Raw genomic sequence first — 24,155 nt, forward strand, 5'->3', positions numbered from 1 at the left:
TCACTGGAGGCGGAATTGGTGGAGCTATTGTTGTAGATGGGAAGAGAAGTAACTTACGGTCATCCAAAAAAAAACATGATCTGCATGTGGCGAGAAGATGTTGCGGAGCAACGATATATCTCACAGCAGATACAGTCTATTGCGACGGGATTGATGAGCTTCTTGTTGCATGAGGTACTCCTTTTCCTCTGTTTTGCAACCAGCGATTGACTAGTAGTGTAGATTGTCTATTTTGGCCATTGTAAACCCTGAATTATCATCGATGTGATACCCTACTTCTGTCAGTGGAAGCCAAGTGGAAGCTCCAGCCCAATAAGGTTACGATTGATTTAAACCAATGGGCATGTACCAAGATGGTCTGGTTTTCACATTTCACTGTCGAACTGCCGACGGTTCGTAAAGCGTCTATTTCCTTTATGAGATTCTGACGCCGATAGATCTGGCTATTTCACCTATTGGCCGAGTCCAAAGTTGGAATGCCGACCAAGAAGCGGCGAGTTGCTGGTCAAACGTATACAGTTTTGGATGAAATTTTCTGAAGGAGAATTTGAAGTCCCCAGGCGCCATATATTCTTGCTTCTCTGACTGTCGCATAGTACAAAGTTTTCTGTGCCTTATGGTCTCTTCCAAGGCTGACTGATACAAAGGAACTTTCTACATCTGCTCGTCTTGGCCCGGCTAGTCAGAAACGCTGACGCTATCGGACCCCGCTCATGACAGATTTCGTGTGTGAATGAGTCCGACGACTATCGGTGCTGGTCCATGAGCTTCCAACTTAAGGTTTGGCCAGTCCTCTCACGATGGGGATAGTTAGTCATGTACATGCCACTCTGACGCGTCTCGCCGGCAATCTACATCGTCTCTCGTATAAAATGAGTGAACAAGTGCAAGTATATGACATACAACAACTAGCACGCTGTCGAATGTACTTCTTCGAAAGATCGGCGATGCCTCAGTACCCGCCATTGGCTTCGGGGCAATGGGGATTAGCTGTTTGTACGGCGCAGTTGGATCAGACGAGGAGCGTTTCAAGGTAGGCCTGTTAGGCTGTGACCGACACCTGAGAGTCCTCACTATGTTCTTCTAGATCTTCGATGCTGCCTATGCAGCGGGATGCACGTTCTGGGATACCGCTGATGTGTATCTCGACTCAGAGGACCTCATCGGGAAATGGTACGAATTGATTTCGTTGATCCTGCAGTTTCTTCATTCCGTGTAGGTTTAAGCGTAATCCCGGAAAACGCGATTCTATTTTCCTTGCGACGAAATTCGGAATCACTATGCAAGGATCCCGCGGTGAACCCGAGTATGTCAAGCAACAGTGTTACACGTCGCTCAAGAGGCTCGGCGTGGATTACATCGACTTGTACTATCAGCACCGGTGTGTAATTTCTTAGCGGATTAAAAAATACGTACTAATGAAACACAGAGTCGACCCCAAGGTTCCCATCGAGAAGACAGTAGAGGCCATGGCCGAACTTGTCAAGTAAGTTCGGCTTTCTGAAAGAGCCCCTGATTCTCACGGTCAACATAGAGAAGGTAAAGTCAAGTACCTCGGCCTCTCAGATTGTACCGCATCAGGTCTCCGTCGTGCGCATGCGATCCACCTCATTGCCGCCCTTCAGATTGAATACTCACCATTCGTCCTGGACGTTGAGAAGCCACCTCTCAAGCTCCTCCAAACTGCTCGTGAGCTCGGAGTCAAGATCATCGCCTATTCCCCGCTAGGCCGTGGGCTCCTGACGGGTCAAGTCCGCTCTCGAGATGACTTAGAGCCAAACGACTTCCGCTTGACGATCCCCAAATTCAAGGCAGGGAACTTCCCCAAGATTCTTTTCCTTGTGGATAGGATCGGGGACGTGGCTAAGAGGCATGGTGCCACTCCAGGACAGGCGGTGCTCGCTTGGATTCTGGCGCAGGGGGAGGATTTCTTTGTCATTCCTGGGACGAAGAAGATCAAGGTGTGTTGGCTTGTTTTTACTAGTTAGGACAACCCGGTTATTTTTTTTTTCAACGGTAGTACCTGGAGGAGAATATCAGTGCTGGGTCGCTCAAGCTGTCATCCGAGGAAGTCGCAGAGATCCGTCACGTAGCTGAGGAAACTGAGATCCCTGGAGAACGATATGGCCCGGGAGCTTTGGAGACCACATATGTCGAGAGCCCGCCGTTGAAATAGAAATATGGTACGTATAGCCATTGGAGAATGATCGGAATGCAACTTGAGTCCTAGTCAACTTTGATCACGACAGGTTATGCAGGCCCTCTGGGCAGGCTTTTCACTGGGAATTCAATACAAATTTATCGAAGTCGAAACAGCCTAGGTTATGCAAACTTAGCTAGCCGTTACAGTGATCGCGTGAAGATGTGAGCTTTTCGTGCTATGCCACAGCGGTCAGGGCTAGAATCATGGGTTAGGCTGTGTGCGAGGCAGAGTCAGAACAAAAGTTCAAACGCTCGAATATTGGAAAATACCTATGGGTTATGAATAGACGACATGTTATCAAGTCGCAGCAACGCCACAAGGAGGTTATCTGATGATCCGAATCAGCAGTCAAGGGAATCTTCCTTCAACTTTTTTAGGTGGATATCTGCGACGACTCGGAGTTCATGGCTAGAAATAAGACATGTGTACGTAGCAACCGTGGCCCCGTGGGCTGAGTGATTACATGCCAACGGTCATCGTTTCAGCTACAATAGGAAGGACGTCAAGGATTTGGAATTTGGAAAGAGGCAAGTTCCGTCTGGGACTTCCGGGCCGATGACGATCGGACGCACGGGTCGCCGATTGCTACTAAGATAGGCCTCAAGCGGAACCAAGGAGATCACATGATCACCCGAGGTGTGTTGAATGGGAGTTTTACCCCCAAAATCGCCAAAAACGGCCCCGTTAAGACCTGCAGAATTGCTTTTAGAGGGCCGTAACGGAAGCCCTTTCAGCGAAAGGGCCCCAACTGGGGGAGTAAACTCTCGTTTTACTCTTTCACGTGATCACTTGGTTCCGCTTGAGGCCTATCTTACCAATGCATGAGGCAGTTCTCTCCCTTTCCAGCCTCTACTCATTTTTGCTCTATGTAAGTAGCTCTCAGTTCTGCCTACATAAGAAGCAAGTTATTTAATTGACGAAACAGTGACAGCCAGACGACATTCTGCGACATTTCAGCGTCAGCGAAACAGTTGGATAGCAGGATCTCACACGTCCTCGATCACAATACGTAGATGATACACGAAAAGATGATAAGAATACATCTTTTACCCCTGTGGACCCAGCGCCAGCGCCAAGAATCGTATGCACGGTCGCAGATCCGACGGTCCGTTGGATCAAACTTCAACACACAGCGGTGCAGTGAATAGAGATTAGAATAAGCCCACTGTACAAGACGAATGCAGTGGAGATTCAAGGAGAGAAGCACTGCATCGCCTAAGTATAGTTCGACATTTATCCAGAAATAGAGCTTTGACATTCTTTTATAAGTGCTCCCGGCGGACGGAACAATGCCCAGCATCCTTGGCAGAGAACCTCAGCAAGCCAAATTGGCGTACACATGGACCCATTTAATAACTCTGCGCGGTACGACGACGACCCACGACACCGACACTCCCCAGAAACTTGGAATAATAGCCCTGCTCCTAGTCCACGCCCTTATAAATCATCAGCTCTTTCACAGGCGTCATATACCTCAGTGAACACTTCCGTCACTGACGATATCCCTAATGATGGCAACAAAGTACCACGGGACATTACACGGACACCCAGCCCCACGCCTAGTGAGTTGCAGGCCGGCAATTTTAACAGGGAGGCCATGAAAAATTGGCGGTTTTGGATTCGGAGAGAATGGCTATGTGCGTTGCTACCCTTGATGAAGGGCTCATATCTGACTTTGAGTTTAGGGCATTATGTCATATTCAGCATTATCCTCGTCCTGAGTATTCTCCTGGCGGTTTTCGACCAGCAGATTATTGACTGGCTTACACCATTTACACGCTGGTTGCACGAGTTCGTGTTCTTGTTGCTGTGCTCTGTCCACGTTTTGACATTTTCTGTTAGTCTAAAATTTGGGTGGCTGGTCCCTATTGCAATACTATTCGTCATTTCCTTTCCTCCTGTAATTCGCCTTGCGCTATCATGCTTATTGCTCACCACTCATATGCCCACCTAGCTTTTCGGCCAGGAAATTGTCGGCATTCTCTGCGGTCTCGTTTGGGGTCTAGGGATCGGTATCGGTATCGTGGCTGCAGGTACATTGCTTGGCGAAGTTGCCAATTTCTAGTCTGTGACTTTACCTCAAAGCTCTCTCTACTGTTACTCACCTCGTTCCAGTGCCTTCAAGTATTGCTGCCGTGCTCGTGGCGAGAAACTCGAACGCACAAATATTACATATGCCTGCCTGGCGAAAGTTATTCGAGATGGAGGTTTCAAGATTGCATTGATAGCGCGTTTGAGTGCAATTCCACCACATTGCAAGTCCATCCTCGTTTCTGCTATCGTCTTTCGCTAACGTTCACGCTTTAGTCACAACTGCTATCTTTTCCACATGTGGAATGGGAATCATCGTCTTTTGTCTTGCGGCGATTTTGACATTGCCTAAAAGTTTTATCAATGTGTACCTCGGGGTCATTTTGGAACAATCAGCGACAGGTATTCCAAAGTTTGTCATCTTTGTTGCTGTGCTGACCACATATAGGCGGGAGTAACACCAAGTCCAAGATCATAACCTATGTCGTTCTGGTCGTCTCAACCCTGATTACCATCGTCGCTATGCGGTATATCTTGCTCCAGATGAAAGAGGTGAAACCTAAAGTCATTTATGCGCGAAGGAAAGCCAGGTGGGTTACACATGCTGGCATTTCAAATCTTTGCTGACTCGGGAATGGTCAGACAAGCAAAACTTGCGAGGGCTGACATGCCTTACGACCGGTCGGATGTCTTCGATGCCTCCACTTCTGATGTCAACATCCCCTTGACTCTAGCAGTTCCTGGAGAAGCTGAGCGTGGAGAACTGTATCCATTCTCCCCATCGTACCAATACGGCTCGCACACTAATGCTAAGCCTGCCGGTGTCGTTTACGCACCCACACCCAAATATGTGGATGATGCTTCTTCATCTAGACATTCGTCTCAGGATCATATCATGGCGAGGCCGAGTGTGGATGAGGCTAGTTGGGACACTGGGCGGTATGGACCGACACTGCCGCTTAATACGCCTCAGCATCATCGATCCTCTCCGCAGATAGTGCCGCAGGAAGTGCATCTACCTGTGTCGAGTCCTCGCCTGCTTTCACCTCACGACGTGCGACATGGAGGGGAACCCACAGAGGCGTCATATCACACTGCTGCTGGGAAGGAAGCGTTAGAAACATCTACTGTCACGGACATCCCTGGCCATAGATTTGATGCAAGCCGAGTGCGGTCACCACGTCCGCCAAATTATGCGACGACTGCGCGATGACGGTAATGGAGTATAAAATACATAGCTTTTTTTTACTGGTTAGACCTTCTTAATTATTCATTGCTGTTTCGGATCTATCGACTGTAAGTGTACAGCGACAGCAAGACTTTAGCCCGAGACTCTAGGACATAGAAAGGCGAGTTCTTCTCATTCCATCTGAGGCAGTGGTTCTCCCGCGCCGTTGCTCTTCGTAGTTCAAGCCGGCTTGAGACCCGAGTGCAAATCAGCGACATGGGTGAGGCGTTGCATGTTCGGGACTTCAGCGTCAGCAAGACAATAGAATATCTGGGTATATGCGCCCTCATTAACAATCTCAACTAGATGATACACGGAAAAGACACATAAGCGTAGGCTGCTCGGTGCCGACAAGAATACAACGTTCACCCCCTATGGCCCCAACGCCAGAATCCTGTGCTACGGTTGCAAATCCGACGGTCCGATGGATCAAACTAAGACACAGCCAATGAAACGAGAATAAGAGCAATATACAGCAGGACAATGGTCGAATGAGGCCGGTAGTGATGGATTCGAGGAGAGCAACCCAGAACTGCACTGCAATTATTTCTTGCCTCTTACAGTCACTGACGACACCCTCCTTTCCGCCTATAGCTTGGCACTCACCCAGAAATAGAGCTCCCATCTTCATACAAACGTTCTCGGACGAACGGCGGCCAGCATCCTTGACAGAAAATCCTAGCAAATCAAATAACCGTACACATGGATCCATCTAATAGTGCTACGCAGTACGACGAGCATCCACGGCACCGACATCCTCAAGAAGAACCTTGGAATAACAGTCCCTATTCCTAGTCCACATCCTTACCCGCCAGCTCCTCCACAAGCTCCATACTCCTCGGAAAATTCCTCTGTCACTTTTGTAAATGGCGATATCTCTAATAACGGCAACAGGGTACCGCGAGACATTACGCGGACGCCGAGCCCCACGCCTAGTGAGGCGAAAGAGTTGAAGACTGGTGTGTTCAGTTGGGAGGTCATGGGGAAGTGGCGGTTCTGGTTTCGAAGAGAGTGGTTATGTGCGTCGCCGTCTTTCATCAAGCGGTTCATTTCTCACTTCTGAGTTCAGGGTATTACGTCGCACTGGTCATCATTCTCGTCCTGACAGCTCTCATGACGCTGTACCACAAGCAGATCGTTGACTGGCTCACACCTGTTTCACGCTGGTTACACGAGTTCGTGTTCTTGTTGCTGTGCTCTGTTCACGTTTTGACATCTTCTTTCAGTCTAAGTTTTGGGTGGCTGGTCCCTATTGGAATACTATTCGTTATTTCATTTCCTCCTGTAATTCGCCTTGCGCTATCATATTGTCACGCCACTCATCTACCTACCTAGCTTTTCGGCCATGAAATTGTTGCTATACTCTGCGGGCTTGTCTGGGGTCTATGGATTGGATTTGGTATTGTTGCCGCAGGTACATTCATTGGTGAAGTTGGCAACTTTTAGTATGTGGGTTTCGGTTTGTCTGTCTGCCGCCACTCACCGCGTTTCAGCGCCTTCAAGTATTGTTGTCGTGCTCGTGGTGAGAAACTCGAACGCACAAAGATTACATATGCCTGTTTGGCAAAGGTCGTCCGAGATGGCGGATTTAAGATCGCTTTGATAGCGCGTCTGAGTGCAATTCCAGGACATTGCAAGTTCCGTCTCATACCCGCTGCCTGCCCTTTGTTAATACCCTCACTTTAGTCACAACGGCGGTGTTTTCGACGTGTGGAATGGGAATCATCGTCTTCTGTATTGCGGCAATCTTGTCGCTACCTAAACAGTTTATCACTGTGTACCTGGGGGTCATTCTGGAGCAGTCATCGACAGGTATTTCAAAGTTTGTCCATCTTCGTTGCTGTGTCTAATCATGTATAGGCACAACTGATACGAAATCTCGGATAATATCTGATGTTGTTCTGGTCATCACATTCCTGATCACCATCGCCGCTATGTGGTACATTTACCATCAAATGAACAAGGTGAAGCCCGAAGTCATTTATGCGCGAAGGAAAGCCAGGTGGGTGGCGCATGCTGATACTGTGAATTCTTACTGACCTGGAAACGATCAGACAAGCAAAACTCGCACGAGCCAACCTTTCCCTACAACCAGTCGGATGTCTTCGATGCCTCCACTTCTGATGTCAACATCCCCTTGACTCCCCGAGCTGCTGGACACGCCGAACGCGGTGATCTGTACCCGTTCTCTCATCCGTACCAATACGGTTCACAGACTGGTGCCGGACCTACCAGTGTTATTTATGCACCGGCACCCCAAAATCCGAATTACGAATACAAGCCAACCAACAATTATGGCTATTCAAAATCTTCCGAATATCTGGATGATGCTTCCTCTTCTGGTCATTCGTCTCACACGCACATCATGTCGAGACCGAGTGTTGACGACGTGAGTTGGGAGACTGGGCGGTATGGTCCGCCTGGGATATCGACGCCGCCGCCTAATACGTCTCAGTATCACCGGCCCTCCCCCCCGATAGCGCCGCAGGATGTGCATCTACCTGCGTCTCCTCACCTGCCTTCTCCTTATGAGGTGCGGCATGTGGGAGAGCCCACGGGGGCGTCATATCATACTGCGGTTGGGAGGGAAGCGTCGGAAGCATCTACTGTCATGGACATCCCTGGTGGATTTAATGCAAATCGGGTGCACTCACCGCCTCCACCGAGTTACACAACAACTGCGCGATGACGATGATGGATATAATATTGTACATATTTTTTTATTAACTGGTTGGACTTATACCCCTGGTTTCATTTGTGTCTACTACTCTTCTCGGACCTGTCCACTGTAAATGTACAGCGACATATATTCATGTTTTTTTATGTACTTTCTTCAAATAATAAAGGGCAGAAGTCGAGGAATGTTAATGAGGCTCTGGCAAATATACAGGTGATTATAACGTATCGAGGATGCAGTACCGTAAGCCGATAGATAATATACAGACGAAGAATGCCGGTAAGGGATACAGGGAAAGAGAAACATCAGTCAATCAATTCTCCTACAAACTCCTTCACCAACGGTTCCCAGCAAGCGCGATCCACTTGCATGTGCTCGCCGTCGCAGGTAGCTAATACTACACCGCCTTGTTCATCAAGAGTCCTTAGCCCTATCCAATCTTCTCGATAGAGAGGCTGTAATTTCATAGGAATGATGTTCTTGTCCGCCAAGACATCTTGTCCTGTTCCCATGTCATCCGGAGGCGCTTCGCTAGCAAACCAAGAACTCTCTTTCGGGACAACAGTCTTGTCCTGAAGGAACATAACAAGGACAAGTGAATTGAGGGAGGCCAGGTTATGAGCGTAGGTCTGGTTTCGGGGCTGAACGTCTGGTGGGAGTTCGTTGTTGATGGAGGTCAGGAAATGGTTGGCAGAGAGATACGTTGGGAGGTTATTGGGGTCTCGGAAATATTGAGCCTATTCATAGGTGAGTTTAGAAAAGTGGTATGCTAATATAGCCATACTTGGACAAGATTTTCCTGAGCCCATGAACTGTAGACTGCGCCTTTCGTAGCACGCCTGGCAACCTGACACAGAAGATCCCAAGGTCTGCATATCGGAATATCCGATATTCCCATGTGTTGTGAGCCAAACGTTATGAGGTTATTAACTGGTGGGTCGTTGTATTGTTCCACATAAGCCCGTAAGAACTGCCCGCCTTGGGAAAACCCAATCGCATCAAATCCATTTGCCAACTCGGGAATACCGCGTAACTGGTTGGAAACGAGCTCAATTTGGGCATTCACGTTGCCATACTGCCTACCGAGTCTGATTAATGACGCGATGGAAGAGAGATGAATTAGTTGCGCACAAAGCCGGCCTTGCGATCGTTGTCTTCAACTTCGTCGATGTAAATTGAGTGTATGAATATTCCTGGGTGGATATCTTCAATCATGGATGCAAATTGCACCATCCCAGGAGACGAGTACGAGTCGCCTGTATGCTGGTGTCAGGTATGCCTAGGAAGGCACGGGGCTAGTGATTGGCGAACCTAAGCCATGCCACAGAACCAATGGCCGTGGTGAGCTATGTGTCGTTTCCGGCGAGTAGTAGAGAGCAGAAAGCAGCGGTGCAGCGAAGAGCGGTAGCTTCATGGTGACGGTCCAGGTCAGGAAGTCAAGACAGGGAAGCACGTGACAAAATACGCCTAGAAATGGAAGGCCTCGACGTCATCCTCAACGATGAGCTCACCCACTCGAACGTCGAGCAGACTGGTGTACAGAGGCAGCCTGGCGCTTCCAGACTCCCATGTAACGCTCGATGGCATCGCCTTCTCAGCTATGCTCACTGCACAGACGACCTTACTGCAAAATCCCCTCGCCTTGGCCCTGGAATCACTTCGTGGCATTGCAATACGCTTCGTCGCTGTCATTAACCTCGCCGACGTCTATTATGATATCAAGGCAGCTCCGAGCATTGTGCTTGATATACACCCCCAGGCTGTTCTTTCCACAGTTTACTTTCAGAACATTTTCTGCCTCCGGCCAGAGCAGACACATTCAATAGGTGTTCAGGTCGCGCTCGGGGATACGGACGCGACGAATATCGTTATTTACGCGTCTTCCGTAGGGAATAATGCATTGCGGCTGCTAGCTGCACGGATAACGCCACCACCAGTGGTATTACCTCGGCCTGATGATCCCACTCCTCGCAAGCCACCATTACTCTTGCACGCTAAGGGTAGGGATCTCTTCCCGCCGAAGCCTCAGTTCAAGGTTCCTGCAGTACCTGCGAAGACCTTGAAGAGGAAACCGTCTCAGGTGGAACTAGAGGTTGGGCCGACGATAGAGAGGAAAAATAAAGATGTTCGTGTTTCTATCCTTATTTCCCTTGCTTTGGATATCCTAACATTTGACAGACTGTCAAAGGAATTGTCAATAGAAGCATTCCAACACATCTCCTTCCTAAGACACATCCAGAATACAAGGAGGTCTTCAACTGGATATATCGTGGAGTATGCTTCGCTATGGTGACTAGGTGTTCTGCTTCGAGTCTGAACTCTAGCTGAATCATATTTTAAGCGTGCCGATATGAAAATAAAACCAGTAAACGAAGAAACCTGCGAGCCGTCTCACCAGAGTTCATGTTGGCATGTATGTTCAAGGTGCTGATGGGCGAAGGGGACCGGCATAACGAACTTCTAATTTTATTTGTATGATCAGGTGGGCAAGCCCTGTCTTCTCTTTAAAATTTATCTGAACATCACATAGTCACTGTAGCATATATTCTAAATTACTTCCCTCCTGACCTGAAGCATCGGGCATCAAGGTTTCTGACTGCAGGCTTCTGCACTCCTAGGTGCTGAGTATACCAGTTGCGGTGAAATATCGCTCACTCCCTGACTGCCTTCTGTCCTGATCAGGTGGGTCTTTACTGTGAATCTATTCATTGATGACTAAGTCGATGGATACACGCCGCACTTTATGACATTTATTGATCGAGCCGAAGGATCACGTTAGCGCGGAGGAAACCCCCGAGCTTCCAAATGAGTGTCCATGTCATTCTATCTGTACCATTCTGGACCGAGATTAGATTCCTCATCTTTGGTTAGGTCTTGTCGAAGAGTCGGATCTGACGGGGGCAACAGTCAATTCACAGCTTTTGCTTCGGCGTCGAAGTTCAACGGAACATCCATCTTAGTGGAAACATGATCAAAACGTTCGCATGTCCTCGGTATATCAACTGCACCGTAAATATGACCTTTAAACGTCTTCGTATTCCCGCTGACACAGGATCGTGCCACAATGGCAGATCCCGACGCCCAGAAAGCGCTACCGATGCAGACCGGTATCCCACCAACGACTCTAGCCACTGACCTGACGTCGACGGCCCCCACCCCAGCCGATTCACCAAGCATGCTTGCCCCGGCATCTGCATCTCCTGCTGTGCCGCATAATGTTGTTCCTTCACTGGAAGAAGCATTTCCAGCTATTCTGACCGCAGGAAATACTCTTTCGCCATCGACAACGCCGCCTCCTACACAGACGATCATATCCCAACCGCGGCCAAGTACTCCTGCTTCTACACAGGCCAAACCATTAGCTCTTAAAACAGAAGCTAATGATAGGCCATCTTCGATCTCTTTCTCTGCCAACATCTCCGTCTCTCGATGTCAAGTATACACCCACGAAGCCGACTCATATCGCTGCCGACGTAACTTTAGTTACGACCAACCCTTCTGCTCCTCCAGTGATTTCTACCACCGCGCCTGTCCTCACAGCAGGCGTCACTACGTTTAGACCTACTTTTACGAATACAACGTTCCAAGACTATAACCCCGCTTCCACGAAACCATCAGAAACGACTGCACCGAACATCCCGAAACCAGCAGCTAGTACCACACCGACCAAAATCTTCATATCTATCCAGCAAACAAATGATGCACATCCCAGCAATATAGACTCTTCGAACCCATTTCAAATCGGACAAGACCGCACCAACAGACCCCTTCCCCCCGTACCAGAGCTTGACTGGATCGTTCCTTACGGGCCTAAGGCAGGTCGCTTCCTCGGGTACCGATCCAATATACTCATTCTAGATAACTCATTCTAGATAGATACAGGGAAGAACGGTAAAGGACCGAGTGTTACCCACTCTCATAGCGGCAGAAGAGGAGAGGAGGAAGTTCGCGGAACGCGCAATGATGAAGGGATACACCATGAATGTTGCTATTGGTAAGCCATCTCCTCAAGGGAAAACTTTCAATGAGATGACAGGGCGCCGCATAGGCATACAACTTCTCGTTGGCTCTCTAACTACTGCCATATCAACACTTGTTACGGGACGCGAGGTGAGAGCTAAATTCGTACTGAGGTGCAGTGACCGAAGGTTCTCTTGTTACCAGATTACGATCGTGCTGCCCGTCCTAGGTAGGGTCGCGTCGTCCCCCGAATCCGAGTCTCAATAATTTTTCCTAGGTGCCATATCAACGCTTGCCGCAGCATTTCTCACCAAAGCCCGAGGGTCGAACGAACCAGAACAATCCCTAATGGTCGCGAGGGACCTCGAGCAGTTTATCCGAGAATGCAAAGCGTTGTTAGTAGCCTGTGAGTCAAGTACGGAGGATATTCATAAACGAGAGGTGCAAAGACTGAGGAACAGATTCAAGGAAATTTTGAGGGGTGCGGATGTGTGAGCCTTTTTTGCGGTATTGTCATGTCTGATGCTTGGAATGGACTACGTAGGGAGAAAAAATAGATTATGGTGTACATTCATGGACCTCGTATAGTATCAATGGACCCAACAACGTAATAGTACTCGAGTGCGAAGTAGAAATAATCAAGTAGAGAATCTGACAACTGATCGGGCATCTGTCTGAGTAGGCGTCATTCAGAGACGTTATTCATAGCATAAGATGGGGTAAAATCAAATGGTCGAATTGGAAGGAAGGAGATTGGTGCTCCTGAACAGACATGTAACGACGTCTGTACTACGGCTAGCTATCTATGAAGTGTATTACACTGGTGTTAGCGATACTGAGCGGATGACTAACTGCATGGTACGAGACCGAACCTGCCACTTGTGAGAGGCTCGACCTTAGGGAAATCCTCACTTCATTCAGCCTCAGCAATTGGGTACCAACTAGGGTTGCGCACAAGACACCGGGGTTGAAGACTGGTACTTAACCTAACATTCGAATGGATTCAACCAATGGGCGAAGGTGCCAGATCTAGGCTCGAGGTCAATATAATCTCATCAGAGAAATGGACACTTTACAAACCGTCGACAGTTCGATAGTGAAAATGCGAAAACAAGACCATCTTCAAGGTGCACTGTTCCCATTGGTCCAAAGCAGTCGGGACCTTATTTGGCTGGAGCTTCCACTGGCGGAAGTACGGTATCGCATCGATAATTAAATCCAAGGTATACAACGGCCGAAATGGACAATCTACACTGCTGGTGGATCGCTGGTTGAAAAACAGATGGAAAGGAGTGCCTTGTGTAACAAAAAGCTCATCAATCCCGTCTCAATGATTAGATTCCTTAGGCAGGGATTAGTATTGACTAGATGCTGTAAAATGAAATGAGATCAAGACCGCCTTGATACGTTATATATTTTATGCTTCTTAAGCGCTACGTTATATAGTGCATTCGCGGAAGGAAGGAGCATTTCCAATTTAGAATTGATCTCTGAGGTCGATATTTATTACCTCTGCCAGATGATTAAAGATAATGAGGAGGAATAATAATACAGCATATATTAGACAGTAGCGTACGGTCACTTCTTTAGAGATGTATTGGGTTTCGTTGCTTTTGACCTGGAAGAAGAGCCTTTCACGTCACTTGTTTTGGATGCGACGCCTGCCTTGGTACTGCTAGGTTTCGGAGAGCCGATGGGCTTGGGCTTTCCCTCTTTTAGAGAATTTGTCTTCGGTGCGGGGCTCGCCTTGGACGTGGCACTGGATTTGGTAACCTCGCTTGTAGAAAGCTTGCTGAGCTTCGGGAGGATTGATTTAAGAGCATCACTGGACTTGACAGTATCACTAGGCTTCGACGCGCCACCAGTGGGGGGTGCACCACTTGACTTCGTCGCATCACTGGATTCAGACGCGTCGACTTCGGGCTCGATGATTCGACCAAAGCCCAGCCCAGCAATATCGCCATGCATGATCTCCTCGTCGCTGAGATTCTCCAGTCGAACCAGCTCCCTGCGAAGGTACATCACAATATCGAGCATAAGGTCAGGATATTTGACGTATTTGTCCACCTCGGAAGGCGCATAATCGTGGACACCAGACCCATCATCCCGATGCGCTTCCTTCTCAAAGTCAATTTTCTCAATGTTTTCCACCAAGCCTCCGACGAGGTTGACTGTGCGACGATACGGAGCAGGAGCATCGGGGTTATTGGGGTCGGGAAACGCGATGCCTGCTGCTCCACGAGCACCAAGCAGGTTCCGCCATACAGCAGCCGCCAACTCCATGTCGCCCTTAACTAAAGCGTAGTCGAGTGACATCCACATCCCTGTCCATTGCTCCTTGAAGATCTTCATCTGCCGAGATACCAATCGCTCCGGTGCGGCTCTGCGCCGTATGAGTTTGCCATCAGGCCCCGTAGTAGGTGCATTAGGATTGGTGTAGAAAGCAGACTCGATTGTGTAGGGTTCTGTAGGCTTTGAAGGAGGTTGGAGCACGGCACGAATCCGGTCTTCAATGTCAAGGAAAAAGTGGTCTACAAGACCCTGCACGTATTCCCTTCCGTGGGGTGATGGAAGTGCACGGAAACGGACAGCAAGCATCCATGTATGAAGATTGGTGACAGTGAACCACGATTGGAAAGTCGGCGGCAAATCACACTCTAGGAGAAATCAATACCTTAGCACGAAAAAATAACTGTGAGACATACCTTTATGCCAGAATTCCATTTCGGAATCTGGTGCAGCTGCACATAGCTTCGCATACAACGGAAACGTCCTCCTTCCTGCTAACTGCTTTGGAGTCCCGTACCCCAGCAAATTGACGAATTTCATGAACCACCAGTGCGCCGTCGGTGAGGACTCGACTTTTCGTGTCAACCAGCTTTTCTCGGTCTGTAAATTTACGTCACCCGACAAAGGTTGGGATTTTTGAAGGTTGGAAGATGACGACGGCGTGTCTCGCAGTATTTCGTTCCTTTTGGTTGATAAATAGCGTGCATCTCGGTAGAGAAGTCGTATACAAGGGCGTAGATGTCGTAGAAGATACCGCTGGTGATAGTGGTTCATTTCGAGCGACGATGCGGCGAAGACCTGACTGCAGCAGTAGCTCAAACAGAAAGGACGAATCTAGTATCGGTTCATGCAGGTCAAGTCGCCAGGGTCGTCTTGGAAAGAAAAAAACTTTAGGATAAGTCCATTATCAATCTGTACTCTTTGGCTGACAGTCTCGGTGCGGCCTTATGGTCTAGTAGCATGATTCCTCGTTTGGGTTAAAATTCGAGGAGGTCCTGGGTTCAATTCCCAGTGAGGCCCTTTTTCCTTCCCATCCATTAACATAAGTTACTTAAGTTAACTTTTAACATTGTGACTCCATCAAGCTTCAAATTTCAACGTTTTTGCTGATTTAATCACAATTTAGCGCCAATGCCTGTTGCCGGGCCAGACGCGGGGGGCGGGGGTACTGTACGGGGAAACATGGATTTCCAACTGTTAGTGCATTGACTACTGAGTGTAAACCAAAAACATTCCTGTACTGCGAAAATGATTCGCATGACGGGAGGAAAACTTACCAGAGACATAACCAAAGTCCAAGGGCCATGTTCCGCACACACATTGCGTACGTGTCGTTGTTCAGAACCGCGTGTTCCACCGGAAAACCTTGCGAGTTGTGATTGCGGAATGTTTGTTAACGCAAATTGCGCAGACTTGGAAACAGATTGATGCTTGCAATCATTCAGTTCACGAAGGAAAAATACATACGTCTGAAGGAAACACCAAACACCGTTCCACGAGCCAGAAAGATTTCACCACCTGCAATCACCTTCATTGCAGCCACTGCGACGCGACTTTTTGCAGTTAACGCTACGACAACTGGAGAGGAATGCTTCTCCCATTCACTAGACTTGGGGGGAAATCTTGCAGTAGCTACTATTGGCCCATAGTACCGGATCAAAGGCCTCTGCTTTCTTCGCAAGCAATCAAGGGGATAGCCCAAACACCGAGCTTGCATCCGCAAGCTCCATCACATTGCGGGAAGCGGTAGGCGACGTACACAGTACACTAAATGATACACTATGATACACTATAATACACATGATCCGGGAGTGGAGGGAGGGTGAACGAAAAAGCGAAACGGTGAAAACTTCTGATGGCTAGTTAAAATCACCGGATTGAAAGCTAGGGAAGAGGCGGAGCCTCACCAGGCACACGGGGGCTGATTAAAGGCTTGTAGAGTAAGAGGATAAATAAGTAGGCAAAGCCTACTGTGCAACCTGGGATGAAGGGTTTGTAATGAGTGTAAAGCTGAGGGAGCGAGCGAAGCTCAGCTCACCTTGGATTGCGGGGAGAAGAATGGGTGCAAGTGAGACAACTGCCCCGATGTCTCTCAGTCTTTCGACCTCCGCCAGAATTCTGGCACCGAAAACTGAGACAGAGCAAAGGCCTCACTCTCCCGGATGAAGCGGCGCTTCTAGGCGGAGCCTAAAGGTGACGTGGCGATGCCAGTTAGCCTTGACGAGCCTGCAGAGGCCTACGAAGACGCTCCTTACCCTTGTAAACCCGCGTTTACGACGAGCACGACATTTGTGACCAGATGACCACAAATAAGAACCCGTGAATAGGGTGTCGGAAACATATCTATCCTTAAAGGTAAAATATGACTCGGGCCGTAACCTTTGACTCTAGTCCTAGACAGATCGGGACGAAATCAGGAAGAATCCAAGCCTTCTCCGCATTCCGGCACGGATGCATTTCTCGTTCTTCCTGCACAATGGATCGTATAAAAGGCTGGCAGCTCTTCGAATCGGAATTTCAGCCGCTCCTTGTTCCCGGATCCTTTACACTAGAGGATCGTGCGACCTTTCCTGCCCTCAGATTGTCATCCATATCTCGTCATGTCGAAGAACACTGTATTGATAACGGGAGCGGCTGGTTGGCTGGGCGGCTTAGTACGTGGATTAATTGATTATTTTGGTTCATGGTCCTGATTCTGGCGTATTGTTAGCTTTCTGGAGCTCTCCTCGCCGACCCTCAGACACCGGACGTTAGCTTCATCCTTGCGGACATCGTGGAACCCAAGGCCCCCGCAGGAGCTAAAGCTGTTACCATCAAGGCTGATTTGACGAATCCTGATGAAATCGAGAAACTATACCAGACAGAGTTGGGTACTCCAGATACCGTGTACTGTCTGCACGGCATCATGTCCCGTGGGTCGGAAGACAACTTCGACCTTGGTTTGAAGGTGCGTGCTTTCTGTGTTGACCTTCGGCTCCGTGTTGACTTGGGACGTCTAGGTGAACATTGATTCAATACGGCTAATGCTCCAAGCGGCCCGTAAATACGGCGCGGACAGGCCCGCTCCTATAAGATTCATCTTCACTTCGTCTCTTGCTGTTTACGGCGGCCCCCTGGTATGTGGATCATCAGGATATAGTTTCTGCTGTTCAAATGAATATTTAGTCTGACGTTGTGACACCTGATACGATCGCAACGCCTGAAGGTGCCTATGGTATGGGAAAGCTAACTTCAGAGCTTCTTGTCAACGAGTTTTCGCGACGAGGGTTTGTTGATGGGCGTATCATCCGTCTTCCTACCGTCGTTGTCCGACCAGGGGTCCCCTCGGCGGCGACTTCTGCATTCATTTCAGGTATTTAGTCATATTGTCAGTGCTAATTCGCGAGTGCTCATTTGTCGTACCTCAGGTATCATCCGAGAGCCGCTGAAAGGCGTCAAAGCTATATGCCCTGTTGGTAGCTCCTTCGATTCGCCAGAGCTCGAACTCGCCGCGTGGCTTGCTAGCCCCGAGACCACCATCAAGAACTTTGTGCAGGCGAAACACGTCCCTGCAGAAAAGTTCTTGAAGCATACCCGTGTGGTGTGTCTGCCTGGATTCACGGCGACTGTACGACAAGAACTAGAGGCTTTGGAGAAGGTTGCTGGCAAGGAGGCCTTGAAGCTCGTTACGTTCAAGGATGACCCCATCAACCGACGTATTGTCTCTTCTTGGCCGGCTAAGTTCGACAACGCATATCCTTTGAGTCTCGGCTTCTTCGTTGATGAGGGAGGTATGGAGCCAATCGTGCGGCAGTTTAAGAAGGATGTTGAAGCTGGTATCGCATAATTGCATCAATGCATGTATAAGAAAATTGTACTTTCCGCACTTCCGTTTGGGTGTAATATTTTTTGAGGAAGTGACAGGGAACATGTTCCTAATGACCGTCGGCACGATAGTCTCGGACGATGGTCGTCCAAAGTCGTTTTCGATCTGGACGTCGCCAAGCTCCGAGTAGCTTCTAAGCAATATCTTTCATTCTCGAACATTGATCCGGTAGAAACAAACTTCATGGACCCTGCAAACATTGACTCTCGAAGTGCCACAAGAAAGAGCAAGAAAGTAAAGGAACGCGGCCACGTGATCGCTCGCTGTTGAAGGGGTGCCAACCCTAGGGTTAGGGTTCCCTGACTCATGCATTTGCCACATTAACGGACTTCATTAAAGCGACATTCATGTTGATTCATGGCACCCCTTGCGTCGTCAGGAAGCTGCTCTTCTGACTACTTCTCCGAAGACGACCCTTCGTTTCTCCGGGCGCTAGAAGATGCAGTACTTCCAGGTGACATCGTGCAGAAATCGCTGAATAGCGGTGGGTCAGAGTCTGAAGACAATGACGGAGTGCCACCGTTGTCCCAGCCTTGCCTCAAGAGACGATACGAATTGTCTTCAGATGACGAACAGGGAGCCCCACACCAAGACTCGGGAGATGACCCATTCGAACCTCCGCCACTTACCCAGCCTTGTCTGAAACGCAAATATGCCGATGACACTCTATCTGACATCGATGAAGAAGGAGGATCATCGAACTCGCCTACGAAACGCCGTCGCGCTGAAGAAGACGACGCAATATACGGACAGTCACATTTTGGAGATTTTGGGGAATATATGCACAGGAAACGAGCAAAGCTGCAGATTCAGAACTCGGAGTTTGAATCCAATAGTGGCGGTATCTTCAAGGGATTAGCGATCTATGTGAGTGGCCAGACTATTACCTCTTTCCTTTGCTGAATGGAAGCCAGATCAATGGGTGGACGCAGCCATCTGTACAGGAACTCCGGCAATTGATTGTCAAACACGGTGGAGTTTTCCAGCCATATCTTCACAAGAAGACTATTGTGTATGTTCACAGTACACTATTTACGTGCTGCAGCTTACCATCGTCACAGTACACATATCTTGACATGTTCCCTTACCCCCGCAAAGCTTCGTGAATTCAAGAATATGAAAGTTGTACGACCGAACTGGATAGTGAAAAGCGCTGAGCAAGGCATACTTCTTCCCTGGCAAGATTATGTGTTCTCCGCGTCCGAGCGATTGGATGGCACCCAAGGGCCAAAGACAAATCAACAACCGCTTCAGACAGTCTCGCGGCCTCTGTCTGCTACGTCTAAACCTGCAGCAAACACTTCTACACTCAATGTTCCCCATTATGCCTCCCACACATCCAATCCTCTGGCTGAGCGTGCTATGGCTCGACCAGAATGGCGAAATGCACATACATCAGTCGCACCGGATTTCATCGAAGGCTACTATAAGAATTCGCGACTTCACCACCTATCCACCTGGAAATCAGAGCTCAAGAATCTCGTAAAGGAGGCTCAAGAACGTGCAGAATCAGGGAGCGACGCGACTAAAGTAGCCTCAGAAGAAGAATCTGGTACGACCGGTGGCGTAAGCATGCGGGGCGCCGAGTTTGTTATGAGATCTCCTTCAAAGAAAGGCAAAGGAAGAGCCGATCTAGAGGAACGGGTCATCATGCACTGTGACTTTGACTGTTTCTTTGTGTCTGCCGGGTTGATAAACCGCCCACAACTTCGAGGGAAGCCTGTGGTCGTTTGTCATTCTCAAGGTGAACAAGGCGGCGGTTCCAGCACCAGCGAAATTGCGAGTTGTAGCTATGAAGCGCGTGAATTTGGGATCAAGAATGGGATGAGCTTACAACAAGCACGCAAACTATGCCCGACGATCATGACAATACCTTATGAATTTGAACTGTAAGATCAACACGTCTGTGCGGGTATCATTGTATTCATTTTCTGCAGGTACAAGCAGTTTTCCTTGCGGTTCTACACCGTCTTGATGGCACACGCTGATGACCTTCAAGCGGTATCAGTAGACGAAGCCTTGATCGATGTGACGGGCACCGTCAATCGTTTGAGGGCGAAGGCAAAGGGTGTAGTCGACCCAGCGAAGGAGCTTGCAGAGACCATTCGCGCCGAAGTAAACAAGTCTACCGGATGCGAAATCAGTATAGGGATTTCGCACAACATACGACTCGCCCGACTCGCCACTCGGCGAGCGAAACCCGCAGGATCTTACCACTTGCTACAAGACGATGTTGCAGAGTTCGTGGCACCCTTGGATATATCTTCTCTCCACGGATTTGGCTATTCAGCCAAGCAGAAAGTCATTGACAAATTCGGCGTTAGCACCCTAGGTGAATTAGCGACCAAAAGCAAGGCTGTGTTATGCGATGTGCTGGGAAAGGGTACCGGGGAAACGCTTTACAATGCCATTCGGGGTGTAGACGACAAGAAGCTGGAGTCCGACAAAGCCAGGAAATCAGTGTCATGCGAGATCAACTATGGTATCCGATTTGAGAATAACGAACAGGCAGAGACATTTATCCGCCAGATGGCTGTGGAGGTGATGAAGCGGCTTAATGATGTCAATATGTTGGGTCGTTCGATAACGCTCAAATTAATGAAACGGGACCCCCACGCTCCCGTAGAGCCTCCAAAAGTAAGTTTCAAACCTTTACTAGTGTGAGTGTTTATCAACATCTTTTTCAGTTTCTCGGGCACGGCGCTTGCGACGTCTTCAATAAACAAGGGCCACTTGCGGATCCATCCGGTCGTGCGACCAATGATGAGAACGTCATCGGTGACCACGCTTGGCGAATGTTAAAGTCATTTAATTTTGACCCTAAAGAGCTACGTGGGATTGGTATCCAGATTCAGAAACTCGAGTCGAAAGATGCTGTCGTCAATCCAGGACAAAAAACCTTATCTTTCCTAGTCGAGAGTAACTCCAAGAAAGATGCACCTCGCCCCATCGAACAACCGCCTCCAGTGGAGCCTCCACCACAAGAGGCCAGACCCTCCGCCCCATCCTGGGATCTGCCTTCATTCTCCCAGGTAGACAAGTCGGTTTATGAAGCCCTTCCGGAAGACGTCCGAGGCGAGCTGGACCAGGAATACAAGCGCCGTTCCGAGTCTCCGTTCGTCCCTCCTCCAGCCCGCCGATATCCTACTCCATACGTGCCTTTGCTCAGCTCCCGCAATAGATCTGGCCCAGCGCCTTCAGTCTTCCCTCAGCTGAAAAGGATGCCCAATGCCAATGTCAAGCGTATCACTCAACAGCTCGCTCCTCGCAATCGCCCGGTGTACTCTTCGAATCAGAAGAAATCTAGTTTCTTCGGAAAGCGTATGGGTATGGGGACGACGGCCAAGTTCCGCATGACAGATGATGATTTGCGGAAGTTTGATATTGACCCAGAGGTGTTTTTCGCATTGCCAAAGAATGTGCAGAGAGAGCAACTGACGAGGGCGAGGTTGTTGAAACTGGAAGGAGGGATACCTGAAGTTTCTGACGAGCATAAAAGTCTGAGACCGCGCAAGAGGCTATATTCGCTCGATGGTATTTATCGTGCACCTCCGCCGCAGGCAAAGTATCCTGAAGTGCCTGTCTTGAGGCAACGCGGGAAGGAAAAAGGTGAGAAACTTTGTTTCACGGAGGCAGACGATATACAGAATGTCATCGAGGCCTGGGTGACGCAGTTCACCAAGCGTCCTCCGAATACAAAGGACGTGGAGTTCTTCTCCAAGTTTTTGGTGCGGAGTGTCGACTGTGACACAGCGTCGGGTGTAGGCGTTGAGAAGGCCATCGCGATTGTCAAGTGGTGGCTTGTGCTGCTGAGGAGAAATTGGCGGGATTTCGAGCACGAGACATTTGAGCCTCATGAGTATGATTCGGAAGAAACGCGTAATAGGAGGGCTGTCGCAGAGGCGTGGTGGAAGACTTTCAGGGATGTCAAGGAGAAGATGGATGTTGTCGCGCGGAGGAAATTTGGTGGGAAGTTGTCGTTGAGGTAAATCTGAATTTATATCTAATTTATGCGTCATTTATCATGTTATACGAGTACCATTAGGTACCATTATTTTGAGGTCTACTACACGTCGTTTCAGTCAGTATGTATGTATTATCTTCATCGTTTAAGGGCAATTCGACACGCTTGTCAACGTTTGCAAGTGTTATGGCCCAGTTAATTGCGCATCTATAGTCCAGGGGCTCGAGTGAGGTACGGCTCTCAGGCTCAAGCGGTCCAAGAGCGCGCTGAGCAAAGGTATGCATATGCATCAGACCCCGGTCAAAGTTGAGAACATCGACATGGAATAATGATCCCTCCGCAGAGAGGTGATCATCGGGTGCCTTAACGCCAGGTGTGAAAGTAGGGGATTGAGAAGAACGAAAATTTGATGTCGACGGATTTTCCAGCACGTACTAGCGGAGGATGGTACATCGTGACCTTCGCGTATGCGATTTTTCTCCGGAAAAAATCTGGCGAAGAGGCGACAGAATCAGAAACTCTCGAAACTCTCGGTTACTCTTCACTATGCTTCGCACGATTCTTGAGGCACATTCAGCATTCCAATTGAAATCTCAGGTCATAAAAACCACTTCGGCTCAACGAGTCTTCGCTAATTCATCAGTTGGAAGGATCCAGTGGTGGCTACATAGAAGTATCAGTCGGGTATTGGGCGCTGAGCATAAACTTACGCGACTACCACTTGACGGAGTAGAACGTGGAGCTCTGGAACAACGGCTTCACAATTTTAGGGATGGGAAGGAACTGTAAGGCCAGCCGCAAGAGAGAAGGAAGGTTGCTGTGAATGATATCAACTGCGAGGACAGATGGTTTCCCGAGCAACTGTCCCCTCTTGTGTATAAATACACATTCGTGCGCGGTCGAGTACGAGAATCGGATGACGAAACGAGAGTCAAATGAGTATTTAGGGTATTGGCCTTGTTGTCAAACTCTTGGATCATCATGTAATGCACAGTAAGGCCGCCAATCGTGCGTAACATGAGTGTCGAGACTGCGAGAGCGTGCCGCGTCCAGAATAGATAGATGGTCCGTTATCAAAGGAGATGTCGAGGACATGAGCCGTAAATGAAGCATAGGACTTGATTTGGGGAGGGTGGCAAATCACTTCAAGCCCCCAGTGGCATGATAATTCGGGAGACATAGTTTTGCAGAAGAGAAGGAAAGAACTGAATGAAGAAGAGAGATCAAGAAGGAGATGCTGCGGACATCTTGATCGCAAGCCAAAACGACAAAGATCTGAACTAAAAGCATCGAAACCGTGACAAACCCCATGGCAAGTTGCCAGCGCGAAGTCGAACACAACCAGTTCCAAGGTGGGATTTGAAGTCAAGCAACAAGGATCGCAGTGTCCTGATTTAGCCTAGGCACGGCCAGCCGCGGGGAGTGAGCGGTAGGGTAACATGTGGACTATCGGCTAGATTGGTGATCAGTCTCTTTCTGCATTGAGTGGTAATCAATGGCCCATAGACTCCATATGGACGCCACGAACTGACAGCTCGCCACAAACCCTTTTCTGATCAATCCAGCCAATCATTGATCACCCGTACGCCCTGTGTTCTGGTTCAGGTACAAGTGCGGGTGCGAGGTTGTGTAAACTTACTCAATTCAACGTTTGGGAGCCTAGGCGATCCGACATTCGTGAGGGTCGCCAGAGGTTTCCAAGGTCCACCAACATTCGGAGCCTACAGTTGATGATGGAGATTACTTGATTGTACCTTCTCCATGCGCTCAGGACATTCTATACTTGTACTTGTCATCGTACGGTGCACCTGAGAAGATGTAACGTGAAGGCGTCCGAAGCGCGCTTTCCCTTTTGATGATGGTCTAGTTTCTGAGCGTCGCTCGAATTTGTTGTCCCCTTCAACTCCGTTTTCTTTCATTACGAGGCTATGGGGACTG

General features: G+C 48.9%; 9 protein-coding genes across 9 annotated transcripts; 7 read left to right on the forward strand and 2 right to left on the reverse strand.

Moving 5' to 3' along the window:
* Positions 1-353: 353 nt before the first annotated feature.
* On the forward strand, positions 354-2,176 carry EV420DRAFT_1647705 (NADP-dependent oxidoreductase domain-containing protein; the record flags this gene model as incomplete). Its single annotated transcript, XM_060478066.1, has 8 exons — positions 354-392; positions 438-511; positions 913-1,033; positions 1,088-1,173; positions 1,220-1,381; positions 1,430-1,486; positions 1,535-1,961; positions 2,021-2,176. 8 exons carry the CDS (start codon positions 354-356, stop codon positions 2,174-2,176), a joined length of 1,122 nt encoding a protein of 373 aa, XP_060326097.1.
* Positions 2,177-2,885: 709 nt separating this feature from the next.
* On the forward strand, positions 2,886-5,522 carry EV420DRAFT_1568429 (uncharacterized protein). The gene is made up of 10 exons (XM_060474170.1): positions 2,886-3,071; positions 3,129-3,422; positions 3,473-3,840; positions 3,889-3,994; positions 4,046-4,103; positions 4,158-4,267; positions 4,319-4,458; positions 4,511-4,636; positions 4,683-4,824; positions 4,877-5,522. The coding sequence occupies exons 2-10, from the start codon at positions 3,382-3,384 to the stop codon at positions 5,445-5,447; spliced, it is 1,662 nt and encodes a 553-aa protein (XP_060326098.1). The 5' UTR covers positions 2,886-3,071; positions 3,129-3,381; the 3' UTR covers positions 5,448-5,522.
* Positions 5,523-5,983: 461 nt separating this feature from the next.
* On the forward strand, positions 5,984-8,278 carry EV420DRAFT_1568434 (uncharacterized protein). The gene is made up of 9 exons (XM_060474171.1): positions 5,984-6,243; positions 6,278-6,481; positions 6,532-6,637; positions 6,689-6,746; positions 6,798-6,907; positions 6,956-7,104; positions 7,149-7,274; positions 7,323-7,468; positions 7,537-8,278. The coding sequence occupies exons 1-9, from the start codon at positions 6,165-6,167 to the stop codon at positions 8,149-8,151; spliced, it is 1,593 nt and encodes a 530-aa protein (XP_060326099.1). The 5' UTR covers positions 5,984-6,164; the 3' UTR covers positions 8,152-8,278.
* A 19-nt stretch (positions 8,279-8,297) lies between these two features.
* EV420DRAFT_871423 (palmitoyl-protein thioesterase) lies at positions 8,298-9,575 on the reverse strand. The gene is made up of 4 exons (XM_060483812.1): positions 9,451-9,575; positions 9,271-9,395; positions 8,924-9,214; positions 8,298-8,876 (listed from the first exon to the last, which is right to left on the reverse strand). Exons 1-4 carry the CDS (start codon positions 9,551-9,553, stop codon positions 8,445-8,447), a joined length of 951 nt encoding a protein of 316 aa, XP_060326100.1. The 5' UTR covers positions 9,554-9,575; the 3' UTR covers positions 8,298-8,444.
* A 65-nt stretch (positions 9,576-9,640) lies between these two features.
* EV420DRAFT_1647708 (uncharacterized protein) lies at positions 9,641-10,432 on the forward strand (the record flags this gene model as incomplete). The annotated part of the gene is made up of 1 exon (XM_060478067.1): positions 9,641-10,432. The coding sequence occupies one exon, from the start codon at positions 9,641-9,643 to the stop codon at positions 10,430-10,432; it is 792 nt and encodes a 263-aa protein (XP_060326101.1).
* Positions 10,433-12,024: 1,592 nt separating this feature from the next.
* Positions 12,025-12,594, forward strand: EV420DRAFT_1276252 (uncharacterized protein; the record flags this gene model as incomplete). Its single annotated transcript, XM_060467948.1, has 3 exons — positions 12,025-12,133; positions 12,188-12,277; positions 12,377-12,594. Coding segments are annotated over 3 exons (417 nt in total), but the record flags the coding sequence as incomplete, so codon positions are not given.
* Positions 12,595-13,496: 902 nt separating this feature from the next.
* Positions 13,497-15,261, reverse strand: EV420DRAFT_871583 (uncharacterized protein). The gene is made up of 2 exons (XM_060483813.1): positions 14,805-15,261; positions 13,497-14,756 (listed from the first exon to the last, which is right to left on the reverse strand). Exons 1-2 carry the CDS (start codon positions 15,160-15,162, stop codon positions 13,678-13,680), a joined length of 1,437 nt encoding a protein of 478 aa, XP_060326103.1. The 5' UTR covers positions 15,163-15,261; the 3' UTR covers positions 13,497-13,677.
* Positions 15,262-16,988: 1,727 nt separating this feature from the next.
* EV420DRAFT_1276257 (uncharacterized protein) lies at positions 16,989-18,214 on the forward strand (the record flags this gene model as incomplete). The annotated part of the gene is made up of 5 exons (XM_060467949.1): positions 16,989-17,042; positions 17,099-17,335; positions 17,388-17,504; positions 17,554-17,740; positions 17,796-18,214. 5 exons carry the CDS (start codon positions 16,989-16,991, stop codon positions 18,212-18,214), a joined length of 1,014 nt encoding a protein of 337 aa, XP_060326104.1.
* Positions 18,215-18,564: 350 nt separating this feature from the next.
* On the forward strand, positions 18,565-22,621 carry EV420DRAFT_1568446 (uncharacterized protein). Its single transcript, XM_060474172.1, has 6 exons — positions 18,565-19,120; positions 19,168-19,265; positions 19,315-20,142; positions 20,191-20,890; positions 20,941-22,238; positions 22,299-22,621. The coding sequence occupies exons 1-6, from the start codon at positions 18,611-18,613 to the stop codon at positions 22,414-22,416; spliced, it is 3,552 nt and encodes a 1,183-aa protein (XP_060326105.1). The 5' UTR covers positions 18,565-18,610; the 3' UTR covers positions 22,417-22,621.
* Positions 22,622-24,155: the final 1,534 nt, after the last annotated feature.

The sequence above is a fragment of the Desarmillaria tabescens genome (genome assembly GCF_030435595.1).
Source record: "Desarmillaria tabescens strain CCBAS 213 chromosome Unknown EV420scaffold_44, whole genome shotgun sequence".
Lineage (NCBI taxonomy): Eukaryota > Fungi > Basidiomycota > Agaricomycetes > Agaricales > Physalacriaceae > Desarmillaria > Desarmillaria tabescens.

What these genes read in the sequence shown, in the direction of transcription:
- EV420DRAFT_1568429 (XM_060474170.1), top strand. Translation starts at nt 3,382, where the DNA reads ATGCAGTGGAGATTCAAGGAGAGAAGCACTGCATCGCCTAA. An exon ending in TCGTCATTTCCTTTCCTCCT is followed by an intron (nt 4,104 to 4,157) that starts GTAATTCGCCTT and finishes ATGCCCACCTAG; the next exon opens with CTTTTCGGCCAGGAAATTGT. An exon ending in GGCGAAGTTGCCAATTTCTA is followed by an intron (nt 4,268 to 4,318) that starts GTCTGTGACTTT and finishes ACCTCGTTCCAG; the next exon opens with TGCCTTCAAGTATTGCTGCC.
- EV420DRAFT_1568434 (XM_060474171.1), top strand. Translation starts at nt 6,165, where the DNA reads ATGGATCCATCTAATAGTGCTACGCAGTACGACGAGCATCCACGGCAC. An exon ending in GGTGAAGTTGGCAACTTTTA is followed by an intron (nt 6,908 to 6,955) that starts GTATGTGGGTTT and finishes ACCGCGTTTCAG; the next exon opens with CGCCTTCAAGTATTGTTGTC. An exon ending in TCCAGGACATTGCAAGTTCC is followed by an intron (nt 7,105 to 7,148) that starts GTCTCATACCCG and finishes CCCTCACTTTAG; the next exon opens with TCACAACGGCGGTGTTTTCG.
- EV420DRAFT_871423 (XM_060483812.1), bottom strand. Translation starts at nt 9,553, where the DNA reads ATGAAGCTACCGCTCTTCGCTGCACCGCTGCTTTCTGCTCTCTACTAC. An exon ending in GGTTCTGTGGCATGGCTTAG is followed by an intron (nt 9,396 to 9,450) that starts GTTCGCCAATCA and finishes ACCAGCATACAG; the next exon opens with GCGACTCGTACTCGTCTCCT. An exon ending in CTCAGGAAAATCTTGTCCAA is followed by an intron (nt 8,877 to 8,923) that starts GTATGGCTATAT and finishes ACCTATGAATAG; the next exon opens with GCTCAATATTTCCGAGACCC.
- EV420DRAFT_871583 (XM_060483813.1), bottom strand. Translation starts at nt 15,162, where the DNA reads ATGAACCACTATCACCAGCGGTATCTTCTACGACATCTACGCCCTTGT. An exon ending in AATGGAATTCTGGCATAAAG is followed by an intron (nt 14,757 to 14,804) that starts GTATGTCTCACA and finishes GATTTCTCCTAG; the next exon opens with AGTGTGATTTGCCGCCGACT.
- EV420DRAFT_1568446 (XM_060474172.1), top strand. Translation starts at nt 18,611, where the DNA reads ATGGCACCCCTTGCGTCGTCAGGAAGCTGCTCTTCTGACTACTTCTCC. An exon ending in ATACCTTATGAATTTGAACT is followed by an intron (nt 20,143 to 20,190) that starts GTAAGATCAACA and finishes CATTTTCTGCAG; the next exon opens with GTACAAGCAGTTTTCCTTGC. An exon ending in GGTGGGAAGTTGTCGTTGAG is followed by an intron (nt 22,239 to 22,298) that starts GTAAATCTGAAT and finishes GAGTACCATTAG; the next exon opens with GTACCATTATTTTGAGGTCT.